Source organism: Sinohyriopsis cumingii, chromosome 13, assembly GCF_028554795.1.
Source record: "Sinohyriopsis cumingii isolate HCF-2022 chromosome 13, ASM2855479v2, whole genome shotgun sequence".
Lineage (NCBI taxonomy): Eukaryota > Metazoa > Mollusca > Bivalvia > Unionida > Unionidae > Sinohyriopsis > Sinohyriopsis cumingii.
In genome coordinates this window covers 14,350,480-14,364,689 of record NC_142973.1, presented here as the reverse complement: position 1 = coordinate 14,364,689, position 14,210 = coordinate 14,350,480, and the positions used below count along the sequence as shown (strand labels likewise).

General features: G+C 35.6%; 1 protein-coding gene across 4 annotated transcripts in view; it reads right to left on the bottom strand.

The window, feature by feature from the left end:
• Positions 1 to 14,210, bottom strand: part of LOC149784965 (uncharacterized) — a 64,213-nt gene that overhangs the window by 16,624 nt on the left and 33,379 nt on the right. For all 4 annotated transcript variants that reach the window (XM_089978617.1, XM_089978621.1, XM_089978620.1 and 1 more), the window contains exons 7-9: positions 13,118 to 13,164; positions 9,016 to 9,099; positions 3,960 to 4,079 (exon numbers count right to left, since the gene is read on the bottom strand). In XM_089978617.1, coding sequence (XP_089834743.1) covers positions 3,960 to 4,079; positions 9,016 to 9,099; positions 13,118 to 13,164 — 251 coding nt within the window. The remainder of the gene's footprint in view (positions 1 to 3,959; positions 4,080 to 9,015; positions 9,100 to 13,117; positions 13,165 to 14,210) is intronic.

The window sequence follows — 14,210 nt, the reverse complement described above, 5'->3', positions numbered from 1 at the left end:
CAACCTAAAACAACAAGGTCCATTGCCATGTTGTGCAAGCCTAGTAGGTGAAAGAATTGCTATGCAAATAGTTTTTCTCAAAAGTAAACAAGTCACCATGATTCAGATTTTCAATGCTCGATTCTGAATGAGACAAACTATGCTTGCCTGAGTATTGAACTCCACACCTAAGTGAACAAATTGCTGGGATGGTACTAGGTCAGATTTTTCCTTGTTGACAAGAAAGCCTAGATTGGTAAGCAGTGTAACAATGGTCATGTTTCAAGATATAACTCAGGTAATGTTTCTGCAGGATGTTGTCCAGGTAACTTGATGTTGCCACCATAGAAATGGTCCGGACATGCAACAATGCTCGGATCATCAGAAGAATGAAGATCCAGAGGCTGATGTTGAGTGCCTTGAGTTGATATACATTGTTGTAGTGAACTGCAGAACTTCCTGGAAGTCTCATGAAGGTATGTGTCTTTTATGTCCACAATGATGCTGAAGAATCCCTTTTGGATGGTATTCTAAATGTGCCGTGGTGTTCCCACTGAGAAACAAGGGGAGTGAATAAATTGATTCAAGGCAATTTAGGTTGATGACCAGATGAAGAGTGCCATTTGCCTTTGGGACCAAGAAAAGTCTGGAATAAAACCCTTGAGTATTTGTGTTTCAAACATGATCTACTGCCCTTTTCTGGAGAATAATCGTTTATTTCTTGCTGCAAAGTTGTGGCTCTGAATGGGTTCATTGGAACATTTGCAACTGTTGGGACTCTGGGCAGAAGAGGAGTGTGGAAAGTCACTTGCAAACCATTTGTCATGTCCATGGATCATAGTGACAAATCTTGTCCCACTCGTCAGTGAAGTATTGGAGCCTTCCTCTGACTGTGATGTGTGGAAAGGGCAGAGTGGAGATGATATAATTTTTTTGAGATGAGGAGGCTGTCAGGATGAGAAACACTGGAACGAATTATAAGACCCTCTTGGGGCCTATACAGTTTGAGTTTCCTCTGATCCTTCCCACATTTGTGATATTTCAATATTTATGCTGGGGTGTAGGATCAGAGCCAATTGCCTATCAAAAAGTTCGAATTTGCCACCACCAAATGGTGGAAGCATAGTGTAGTTGCTTACTAGCAGACCAAGCAAACTTAAATGATGTTACATTAAGTGATATCTACATAAAAGCAATAGGAAAATGATTTACTTTCTGGGAAATAGCAAGTATTATAATCATTATGTATTTAATCCCCTGACAGTAAAGAGAAACTACAGCACTGATGAAATCTGACCTGGTACAGTGTGACCCCACTATAACACAGTATTTGGGATTCATAGAACCCGACCGTGTTATAGACCGGACCATGTTATATGCAACCAGGTCATTTAGCTGAAGAAAATTATGCATGTACCTAAACAAAATTGCAGGGAGGGGGTGCAGGTAATAAATGCAGGCAGTAAAATATGTGCTTCATCGGCACAGTTACTATCTTAAATTAATGCATATTAAATGAGAAATACACCTGTAGTGAAAACAGAGAAGACATATATAATAGTTTACTTTATTTACAGAGCCATGAATTGGTACATATACGTAAATAATGTTTATATATGCAGGTTTAATGTATAGCATTAATAGTATCAACACCGTGTACTCACCCACGAACCTCATCATATACATTGAATCCACAATACAAGTGATTCCATTGAAAATATGCACATACAGAGCTTTAAAATATTCAATAATTTTGTCATAGGTCATATTGGTATGAATTCAGTTGAAAAATATAGCACAATCACATAACGAATGATGAAGCACATTTACTTTTCAGTACGTACCAAGTCGGTAAAAGTTAGTTTACGTTTTAAGCCGCCATTGGTAGCATTCATAAGCATAAACATTTTCCCTACAAAAAGGAAACTTTCACAGCACAGTTAACGTGTTCCAGTCACGTTGAAAAATGCAAAAATCCATCAGATTCCATCACTTTCATTTAAGTTTGGTACTGACTTCCTATGATGAAAAGTTCTTTGTTTTTATAAAAAAAATTGTAGTCGGCTTTCTTTGACAAAGGGTGCATGCGTTATTGAAGTCGCCGCTAAAGGACAGCTTTGGAGAACCAAACGAATGCCCATTTCTTATTGCAGTGGCAACATCAAATAATTGTATGGCATGATTGAGACAGACTTTTTTCCATTTGATGAGTATGTTTTCATAACAATCGGTGTTTCAAAGGTAATGTTTCCTTTGAAATTTCAGCAAACTATTTTATCTGGGTACATTTTAGAAAAGGAATTGGCCATCGTTTGGACTATTCTAGGTACTGTCCCTCCATGCCGATTGAATAAACCAATAAGTAAGGTGTATTTTATTTTTTACATTTGTGATAGCAGCGTGATGCTGCCTTCCATGCATGCGTCTGAAAATTAACAAAGGGTCAACGGACGATAGAGATGCAGGTGTTCAGGTTTGATAACAGGGATTATTACAGAAAATGTGAGTGTTCTGAAGGATTTAATTCTGAGTGAAAAGAAGAGGAATTTTACTTACCATTCACATACAAATGTCAGTCTTTGTAAATATATTAATTACTAGCGAGCGGCCGAAAATTCAATGTAAGATAGATTATGAGATAATACCTAGTCCAGTTGATCTTCGTTACCAGAAATGTCAACAACAAAAACGCGGATATTCACAACATACAGTACGCATGCTAGATGTCACGATAAGCGGATTATGATATAACAATGCACTGTTTAAATGGCTGGTCAATATGGACAAAGAATTTGTTTATGTAACAATAGATAAATTTCAGTGCAGTTTGCAGCTTCTTTTCATGTGGCCTCTGAATTTCTGCACTCCAAACCAATGGTTGTATATAAAATTTTAACAGCCAACAACGTCGCCAACAAAAAATAATCGCCACATGGTATATTTTGCTGCCAATAAGGAAAAACAATCCAAATTTGAGACATTGGCGAAGACCTATGCGATCCCAGAATAAACTTTTTATGCATCATTTTTCATACTTTTAAGAAAAATACATACAAAATTTCAGGAGCCATGCCACGATTGTCTTGTATTATTCATACACGATCTCTTCCCCAAAATGATAATAAAGTTTTTAAGTTTTTATCGTACTTTTAAGAAAGAATATTTTTGTGTACAAGAAAAATACATGTATATGTATATGAAATTTCGGGAGCCACACCATGACCACATTATATCCAAATTCGTGTTGTAACGGAGCATGCTATAGTGGGGTCATACTGTACTTACCATTTGCATTTCAGTCACATGACTACAACCTACATGTCAATGACATCCCAGGTCCAATAGTGAGATGATATCAACAATAAACCCCCTTTCCAATGTTGTACAAAAATACAAAAATATAAAATTGAAATGTAAGTCAAAGAATGAAAGAAGACATTTCTTAACATATTATTCAGAGAACAACCAGAAAACTGTCACTGTCACAGCAACTTTGGATAAAAGTCAAATTCATCAAGAACAGAACACATGTCAACGACGATTTTGTTTATCATGTGACTACCATGTTCACACCTGTTCTCTGCTTTATGAATCTGGCTTTGTTGGAAACCTTTGAGCTTCACTGGATTATGGTAAGTACAATCAAAATATGAAACATTTAAACATTAAGTCCTGTGACCAGGTGACCGCTTAACTCAGGTGACCTTTAGGAAAGGTTTAAATGTATATTGAACATAACATCACAATAAAAAGTGTTACCACATAACATCAAACCTACATAAACAGAATCAGTGAAACAAAATAGATAACTAAGCCTAGAAAACCAGACTAAGATATAAATAGAGATAATAATATAGACACAACATAGACATAAAGAGAGATAATAATATAGATAACTACACCCAGACAAAGAGACGAAGATAATGGAGGTCAGAATCACTAATCCATGTCCGATTTTTCTGAAGTGGGTGCTACTTTACCTGGGAGTGGTGGAAGTACTTTTTCTTGCACTCTGATTACTGGGTTTTAGATCATCCTGAAGTGGCTGTGAGCCCAATGTCTGCTTCTGTATAGCTAGTTCTTTCGAGTCTGCCACTGGACTAAACAAAGTTGAGTATAGAAATGTAATATGAAACTGATTCACAAAATTATCAATATAATAAGATGTAAATTTTCCACCAATGGCCACAGCAAATGTCCAAACCAAACATATAAACCTCAAGGCCCACTTTTACAGCAAAAACATTCTGTTTCTGAATAACTACATATAATCATTATCATTATCATCATCATCATCATCATCATCATCATCATCATCATCAGGTAGAAAGCATTATTCATTATCAAAGAATTATACTGCTCTAAGTCATAGAAAACAAAATGCTAATATATACATACTTCCCAAAAACCCTAAGATTTCAATAAGTCAGTCTTTTACTGCAAGCAATGTCTGATTTACAATACTGCAACAATGAAAAGACTCTGATATTAATTGCCTTAGTGTTCGAACAGTAGTCTGTTTCAAACTGCTATTTATGGCCTTCATGTTACAAAATATAGTCTGTTTCAAACTGCTATTTATGGCCTTTGTGTTCACATAATATAGTCTGTTTCAAACTGCTATTTATGGCCTTTGTGTTCACATAATATAGTCTGTTTCAAACTGCTATTTATGGCCTTTGTGTTCACATAATATAGTCTGTTTCAAACTGCTATTTATGGCCTTTGTGTTCACAAAATATAGTCTGTTTCAAACTGCTATGTATATCCTTTGTGTTAAAAAATATAGTCTGTTTCAAACTGCTATGTATGGCCTTTGTGTTCACAAAATATAGTCTGTTTCAAACTGCTATGTATGGCCTTTGTGTTAACAAAATATAGTCTGTTTCAAATGGCTATCTAAGGCCTTTGTGTTCACATAATATAGTCTGTTTCAAACTGCTATTTATGGTTTGTGTTCACATAATATAGTCTGTTTCAAACTGCTATTCATGGCCTTTGTGTTCACATAATATAGTCTGTTTCAAAGTGATATTTATGGATAGTGTGTTCACATAATATAGTCTGTTTCAAACTGCTATTTATGGCCTTTGTGTTCACAAAATATACTCTGTTTCAAACTGCTATGTATGCCCTTTGTGTTCACATAATATAGTCTGTTTCAAAGTGATATTTATGGCCTTTGTGTTCACATAATACAGTCTGTTTCAAAGTGATATTTATGGCCTTTGTGTTCACATAATATAGTGTTTCAAAGTGTTATTTATAGCCTTTGTGTTCATATGATATAGTTTTTCAAAGTGATATTTATGGCCTTTGTGTTCACATAATATAGTTTTTCAAAGTGATATTTATGGCCTTTGTGTTCACTTAGTATAGTTTTTCAAAGTGATATTTATGGCCTTTGTGTTCACATAATATAGTTTTTCAAAGTGTTATTTATGGCCTTTGTGTTCACATAATATAGTTTTTCAAAGTGATATTTATGGCCTTTGTGTTCACATAATATAGTCTGTTTCAAAGTGATATTTATGGCCTTTGTGTTCACATAATATAGTTTTTCAAAGTGATATTTATGGCCTTTGTGTTCACATAATTAGTCTGTTTCAACGTGATATTTATGGCCTTTGTGTTCACATAATATAGTCTGTTTCAAAGTGATATTTATGGCCTTGGTGTTCACATAATATAGTCTGTTTCAAAATAATAATGAAAGAAATTACTGCAATGATAATGTGAATCATATATATTACACTGTCATTAGGAATACAGTTTAAATAGCATATTAGTTAAATTTGTTAAATATTTAAGTTTGTCGAAATTGTCTAATTGACAAATATTTGTGAATATTAATGGATATTGGTAAATCTTAATGCTGATTAATTGTCTACTTCACAGAATTTATGAACATCAAAGGATGACTACACATATTAAGATTCATTAAGCTGAGAAGGTTGAGAATTTCTTTGACATTATCTTGTTTGATTTCTTTTTTGTTTGTTTGTGAAAAGTATCCTTCCAAAGATCATGAGAATGTTGTCATTAATAGCTTGAAACAGACCATCTTATTTGTACACCTTTTTTCTCAATACTGTAATTATATCAGGCAATGTCTTTTCATGGTATTGTGACTTTTGCTATATTTTATGACAACCTCTGTTAGTCCAAGATGAAAGGAGGATAATTAAACAAAATGAATGGCATGCATAATATCCTCAAAACAGTGTTATCAAAGACAGACGGAGTGATCTCGGAACCAAAGAAAATTTGATATCAGAAGAGAACCACTGGCATGGTTGACCGATTGATTTGGATTGAACAGCACATTAGTACATTTTAAGCTATATTGATAAGATTTGTAAGAAAAACTAGATGACTGAAAAGTCTGTCCTAGGAAAACAGTCTTATAAGAAACACTGAAAAGAATGTTGCAAATTTACCGCAATTAACAGTGTACCATATAATCAAGTCATTTATTTGAACATGGTAAAGCAAATGATCATCACTATACATTAACAGTGTACCATTTAATCAAGTCATCTATTTGAACAAGGTAAAGCAAATGATCATCACTGTACATCAGTCATATAATCAGCAAATCATAAAAGTTCTAAAGTACTTGACATAACAGCATCAGTATTATTAACAATTATGATTTTTTTAAATTTAGTTAATTGTTTATCAGGTCATTGTTATTTAAATAACACACAATGCCCAGGTTCAATAGACACTTTATTGTACATATAAAATAATCTTTGGCCCAAACGAAGTGAAGAGAGTGCTGTGACTATGGAATAGTGTGACTGTAATGAAGGCACCCAATACATACTTCCAGTGAATGCAGGAAAGATTTACAACTGTGGCATGGTTTCCTCAATCAGTGGAATGGGATTTCTCTATTTTATGATTCTGCTGATAAGGAACTTTACACTGATGCTTCAGGGTCTGTTGGTTTTGGGGTTATTTTAGAGATCATCCTTTGGTGGCCCATAAACTGACTATAGCTTTTTGTGAATTGTATCCCATAGTGGTGGCAGTAGTGTTGTGAGGTCGGGAATGGCAGCAAAAAAAATCTCTTCCACTGTGACAATGAAAATACAGTTGCAATAATAAAAAAAGGCAGATCTAAGAGTCCGAACATTATGAAACTAATGCGCAGCCTGACTATGACAGCTGCTACTAATGGCTTTGTCATATATGTGGAATATATACCAGGCATAAAAAAATGCTATAGCTCATTTACAGACTGCACAATTCTGGCAGCTGGCACCCATACCAGAGGAACAACTGCATGAGTGCCCTCCTCCAGAAAGACTACTGCTCACCTAGAGCCTACCGTACATTTCTTGTGTGATTCTACTTTGGCTATGGGTACCAGATGTGCTTATTCAACAGGCTTCCAAACCTTCAAGTCTTTCTTGGTAATGGTAGGATTGTGGATTGCAGGATCTAGTTTGCCCCCTGTTGTGAATGAGGACACCTTGATTTACTTTGTTGCTCATTGTACGTATTTGCTGCACCTGATATGTCAAACTATAAAACTTTGTCTAGCTGGTATTAAGCATTCATACTTGCATCTTGGTGTCTCCACTCCATTAACTAATATTAGTTCTTTTACTTAGACTACAGAATATATTTATTTTTTTTTGTTGTTGTTCTAGGGTTTAATGCCATTTTTCAGCACAAGCTAGGCTATACATGGTGGCCAGTATTACAGGTGGAGGAAGAGCCCTGGAAAACCCAGGGAAGAACCACTGACCCACAAGAAGCTACTGGCAGGCTTTCCCACGTACCCACGCTAGCCGAGCATTGGACTCACATCCACACAGACAGAGGTGAGATGGCAGTGATCCGAAACAGCAAGCGCTTTAGACCACTTGGCCACTCAGGACCCCCAGAATATATGGAAAGGTGTCAGAACGGTGCAATGTGACTACAGACAGAAACGACTTCCTTTTACATATTATGTGACATATCATAGAGCTTGGAACATTATGGACTGAGTGAGTACACTAAACTCTTACTACAAACTGCTTGTGCACTAGCTTTTTATGCTTTATTGCAGAGTAGAAAATTTCACTATTCATGGAGCCCATTTGTCTGCAACAATCTCTGTATGTTGGACATAATATTTCATAGATAAGTGCCTATTCATTCTGCACCTTAGAACATCTAAGACTCATGTTTTCTGCCAAGGGGTGGATATAAATATTTATGCTATGAACTATGATGTCCTTGTATGCCCTTACCATGCGATGAAGAAATTCCATTGTATTTGGATATTAGCTGGAGTTCGCCCTTGTGATCCACTGTTTCTTATGGACAATGGTCGAGCCTTAGCTTGAACTTTCTTTATCACTACCACTAAGGCAGTTTTGTCCAGGTAAGGTTATGATTCACATCAATATAATGGGCACTCCTTTTGTATGGAGGTGGCTACCAATGCTGCTAAGGCTGGAATTCCAGACCATCTTATCCAAACCTTAGGTCAATAGTCCTCTAATGCATACTGTATATATATTCAGGTGCACCCAGACAGAATTAGCTTTGCTCAGAGACAGATGTCACAACACATGCCTCACTAGTTGGTTCACGCTTGTGTCAATCAATGCACTATTTGTTTCTTTACTTAGTTGTTACTAAATAGTGTCACAAACATGAAATAACCTCAGATCTTGCATATCTGAGGCTGCATGCCAAGTTTGGTTGCTATCAGTTGTAGGTAAATTAGTACATGGAACACTGAGCCAAAAGTGAAATTCTAAGCCATGCCTAGTAAAACAAATATATTAAGGACATGACGCTTTGTATCATGCAATTTCAACTTATGATATGGCCAGAGAAAGATGGATGAAAAGATGGTGGGTAACATGGAAAGGTTCAATTCAATATCCCTCATAGTGCTATACAAATTGAGGGGAAACCTGCCAGCCAGAATTGCAGAGAAGATGAAATGTGAAGTACTGTGGTATGATCGTATTTATGGCAACATGCTGCTGCACAGCAATAGTAATGTAAACAAAATTCTATTCTCACTTGACTGGAGTGTTTGTATTCCCATTCATTGTTTCAGAACTTGATCTCTGGGTTGTTTTCATCGTGGGACTGGATGTTGATTTGCTGGAAATAAATAATTTGAAATCAGCTTTTTCATGAGAGTCAAAGTGAAAACAGAAAGAGTGTGGACAACTAAATTTATTTAGGAAAAACAGAGACATAGTTTTTATCAACAAGAAACTTTAAACTCTGGAGGAAATCTTTTTTTTAAATTGAAAATAAATTCCAACTTAAGTGATTTTAATATTAAAAGGTTTGATCCCTTTCTAATTAATGTTTTTTGCCATCTTTATAATTTTTAATTAGAACTATACAGACTGTACTGTGTTGATACATCATTTAAACCATCATCATCCATCCATCCATAGATACATCCATGCATGGAAACAGACATACATGCATGGAAACATACATCCATGCATGTATGGAAACATTATTGTGTGGAAGCCAATTTTCTTCTTACAGTCATAATGACTGAGAATGCATGGTGTCAAAACGAGGCCCAAACTGCTGATGCCAAATAAAACGACAGGTAAAAAACAAAATGAGAAACTGTTCTTGGCATTCAGAACACCAACCCAACTTAATACATGTTGTGAAAAAGGAGAAAAACTGAGTTATGAACTTTTGAATAGAATTTTCTATTATTATACAATAAATGCCATTTTTGCAATTTAAATTTGCTACGTGGGTGATGTTTGAATCTGCTTTGCATTACTGGCGGAAGCAGCAGGTTCTATTTGGATTCATTTTATTTAGACATTTTCAGTGTGGAAGACAACAAAACTATTGTGCAATGAGAATGAAGAATGTTCTGTACTGACTGACTGCAAGGTCAACTGTATTTATATTAAACATCAATTAACTGATAACTGTGAAAGTGGGAAAGATGCCCATTTTGGTTCCAGCCAACCCATGACTGGAAATTTTGCCAAAAGACATAGGTCACTCCTTGATGTTGCTGCTGGATGCTGCCTAGCACAGATTTTTTCTATGGATATCCCACTAAAAAATTCTGAAACTTGAATACAAGCAACACTAAACAAAATGGCCAGTTTTTGTGTGGACTGGTTTCCATTATAAAAAGGATGTGAAATACATATGACTGTCTTTATGCTAATACACATGACTGTCTTTATGCTAATACACATGACTGTCTTTATGCTAATGCATATGACTGTCTTTATGCTAATACACATGACTGTCTTTATGTTAATGCATATGACTGTCTTTATGCTAATACACATGACTGTCTTTATGCTAATACACATGACTGTCTTTATGCTAATACACATGACTGTCTTTATGCTAATACACGATTGTCTTTATGCTAATACACATGACTCTCTTTATGCCAATGCATATGACTGTCTTTATGCTAATACACATGACTCTCTTTATGTTAATGCATATGACTGTCTTTATGCTAATACACATGACTGTCTTTATGCTAATACACATGACTGTCTTTATGCTAATGCATATGACTGTCTTTATGCTAATGCATATGACTGTCTTTATGCTAATACACATGACTGTCTTTATGCTAATGCATATGACTGTCTTTATGCTAATACACATGACTGTCTTTATGCTAATACACACGACTGTCTTTATGCTAATACACATGATTGTCTTATGCTAATACACATGACTGTCTTTATGCTAATGCATATGACTGTCTTTATGCTAATACACATGACTGTCTTTATGCTAATGCATATGACTGTCTTTATGCTAATACACATGACTGTCTTTATGCTAATACACATGACTGTCTTTATGCTAATGCATATGACTGTCTTTATGCTAATGCATATGACTGTCTTTATGCTAATACACATGACTGTCTTGACACAAATACCTATGACTGTCTTGACAATAATAAATATGATTGTCTTTGTACTAATACATATGACTGTCTTGACACTAATACATATGACTGCCTTGACACTAGTACATATGACTTTCTTTATGCTAATACATATTACTTTCTTTATGCTAATACATATGACTGTCTTTATGTTCATACACATGACTGCCTTTATGCTAATACATATGGCTGACTTTATACTAATATATAAAGGGGCCCAGAGTGGCCAAGTGGTCTAAAGCACTCAAAATTATGGATCACTTCTGCCTCACCTCTGTCTGCATGGGTTTGAGTCTCAGACTCGGCCGATGTGGGTATGTGAGAAAGCTTGCCAGTAGCTTCTTGTGGGTTGGTGGTTCTTTCCGGGGTTTTCCCAGGTTCTTCCTCCACCAATTATACTGACCGCCATATATAGCCTATGCTAATACATATGGCGTCTTTATGCTAATACATATTGCTGTCTTTGTGCTAATTAAGGACTGCCTGTCTTTATGCTAATACAAATGACTGTCTTTATGCTAATATATATGACTGTCTTTATTCTAATACACATGACTTCCTTTGTGCTAATACAAATTAATATTTGTACTAATATTTGACTGCCTTTATGCTAATATATATGACTGACTTTATGCTAATACATATGGCTGTCTTTGTGCTAATAATATGTGACTGCCTTTATGCTAATACATATGGCTGTCTTTGTGCTAATAATATGTGACTGCCTTTGTGCTAATACATATTGCTGTCTTTCTACTAATATTTGACTGCCTTTATGCTAATATACATGGCTGTCTTTATGCAAATACATATGACTGTCTTTATGTTAATACATATTAATATTTTTGTGCACAAAAAACATGACTGCCTTTATGCTAATATATATGACTGTCTTTATGCTAATACATATGGCTATCTTTATGCTAATATACATGACTGCCTTTATGATAATACATATGACTGTCCTGATAGTAATATATATATATATGTTTTTATACTAATACATATTCTGTCTTTGTACTAATACATATGACTGTCTTTATACTAATATATATCACGGTCTTTATACTAATATGTATGTCTGTCTTGATACTAATACATATGACTGTCTTATATCAATACATATGACTGTCTTATACTAGTACATATGGCTGTCATGATACTAATACACATGGCTGTCATGATACTAATACATATGTCTGTCTTGATACTAATACATATCACTGTCTTATACTAATACATATGACTGTCTTGGTACTAATACATATCACTGTCTTTATACTAATATATATGACTGTCCTGATACTAATACATATCACTGTCTTTATACTAATACATATGTGTTTTGATACTAACAGATATGACTGTCTTGATACTAATACATATCAGTCTTTATACTAATACATATGACTCTCTTTATACTAACACATATGACTCTCTTTATACTAATAACTGTCTTGATTCTAATACAGATGTGTTTTGATACTAATACATATGAGTCTGTGTGCTAATATATGACTGTCCTTATACTAATACATATGACTGTCTTTATACTAATACATATGGTTGTTTTGATTCTAATACAGCTGTGTTTTGATACAAATACATTTGGCTGTCTGGATACTAAAATATTGGCTGTCTTAATATTAATATCTATTGGTACATTGACACTAAAACATACTTGGGGCCTCTGGTGGCTCAATGGTCTCAGAAACTTGCCTTTACCAATCACTGACCTGTCACCGCTGTCTGCCTGGGTTCAAGTCTCAGGACCGGCCAACATGGGTATGTGTGAAAGCTTGCCAGTAGCTTCCCAAGGGTCAATGGTTCTTCCCTGGTTTTCCTCTGGTTCTTCCTCCACCAGATATACCAGCCACATTATATAGCCTATCTTGTGTAGAAAAAATGGCTTAAAGATCACAACAACAACAATTAACACATGTGGCTATCTGGATAGCAATACATATGGCCATCTGGATAGCAATACATATGGCTATCTGGATAGCAACACATATGGCTATCTGGATAGCAATACATGTGGCTATCTGGGTAGCAATACATATGGCTATCTGGATAGCAATACATGCGGCTATCTGCATAGCAATACATATGGCTATCTGGATAGCAATACATGTGGCTATCTGGATAGCAATACATATGGCTATCTGGATAGCAATACATATGGCTGTCCATTAAAAGGTTACTTACCGTTTTTGAGGTGATGTCTGACAGATCTTGCTTGTCATGGAAATCCTCTGAATGATAAACAAAGGTAAAATTAATCATCATCATGGAACCCACTTCATTCTGTACATAAGGATTTGCATTATAACTGCTTAACGTCATGCTTCATTGTTCTTTTGATAATCTGTACTTCGATAATCCATGTAGTGTAAGCCTTAATCTAATTAGCTTTGAAACATCACTTGACAGTAAAAGTAATCAGACATTCCACACTGCACTAGAACTGATACACACCAACAGCTGGTTTATGTTATACATTCACTAGGGTTTAAGTTCCATGGGAAATAGACACTCAGGGCAGACTTTACTCCCCTTCCAAGCTGTATTGATGTCTTGTATATAATAAATACTATAGAACGCCTTCTGCAGTTATTCTTCAATAACAAATAACATTACATGGTGGCAGCGGTGGGATTCGAACCCACGCCTTCCATTCGGAATCAGTTCTGCGCCTGAATTTTTTCAGAAAAGGATGTCAGAAACGCTGGAGCGACTTGACGGAACACTCTGTCACATGGACGATGTTCTTGTCTTTGGGGAAACGCAGAAGCAGCATGACGAAAGACTAGAAATGGTAATGAAATCAATTCAAAAGGCCGGCGTCACTTTGAACGCTGAAAAGTGTGAATTTTCGAGACCATCAATAAGGTTTCTTGGGCATGTTGTTGACGAAAATGGTTGCCGACCTGATCCAGAAAAAGCCAAAGCTATAACGGAAATGGAAACACCGAAATGCGTAACAGATATACGACGATTTCTCGGTATGGCAAATCAGCTTGGCAAATTTAGTCCAAATTTGGCAGAAAAATCAAAACCATTACGTGAGCTTTTGAAAGGTAAAAACTCGTGGACTTGGGGTCCAGATCAAGAACAAGCTTTTAGAGATATCAAGCAAGAAATGATATCTTCACCAACTTTAGCACACTATGATCCAAACAGAGAAATAGTTGTATCTGCAGATGCATCTTCATTTGGACTAGGTGCTGTGCTACGGCAGAAGCACGGAAGCACTCTGAGACCGGTGGCGTTCGCATCACGAGGTATGTCAGAAACTGAG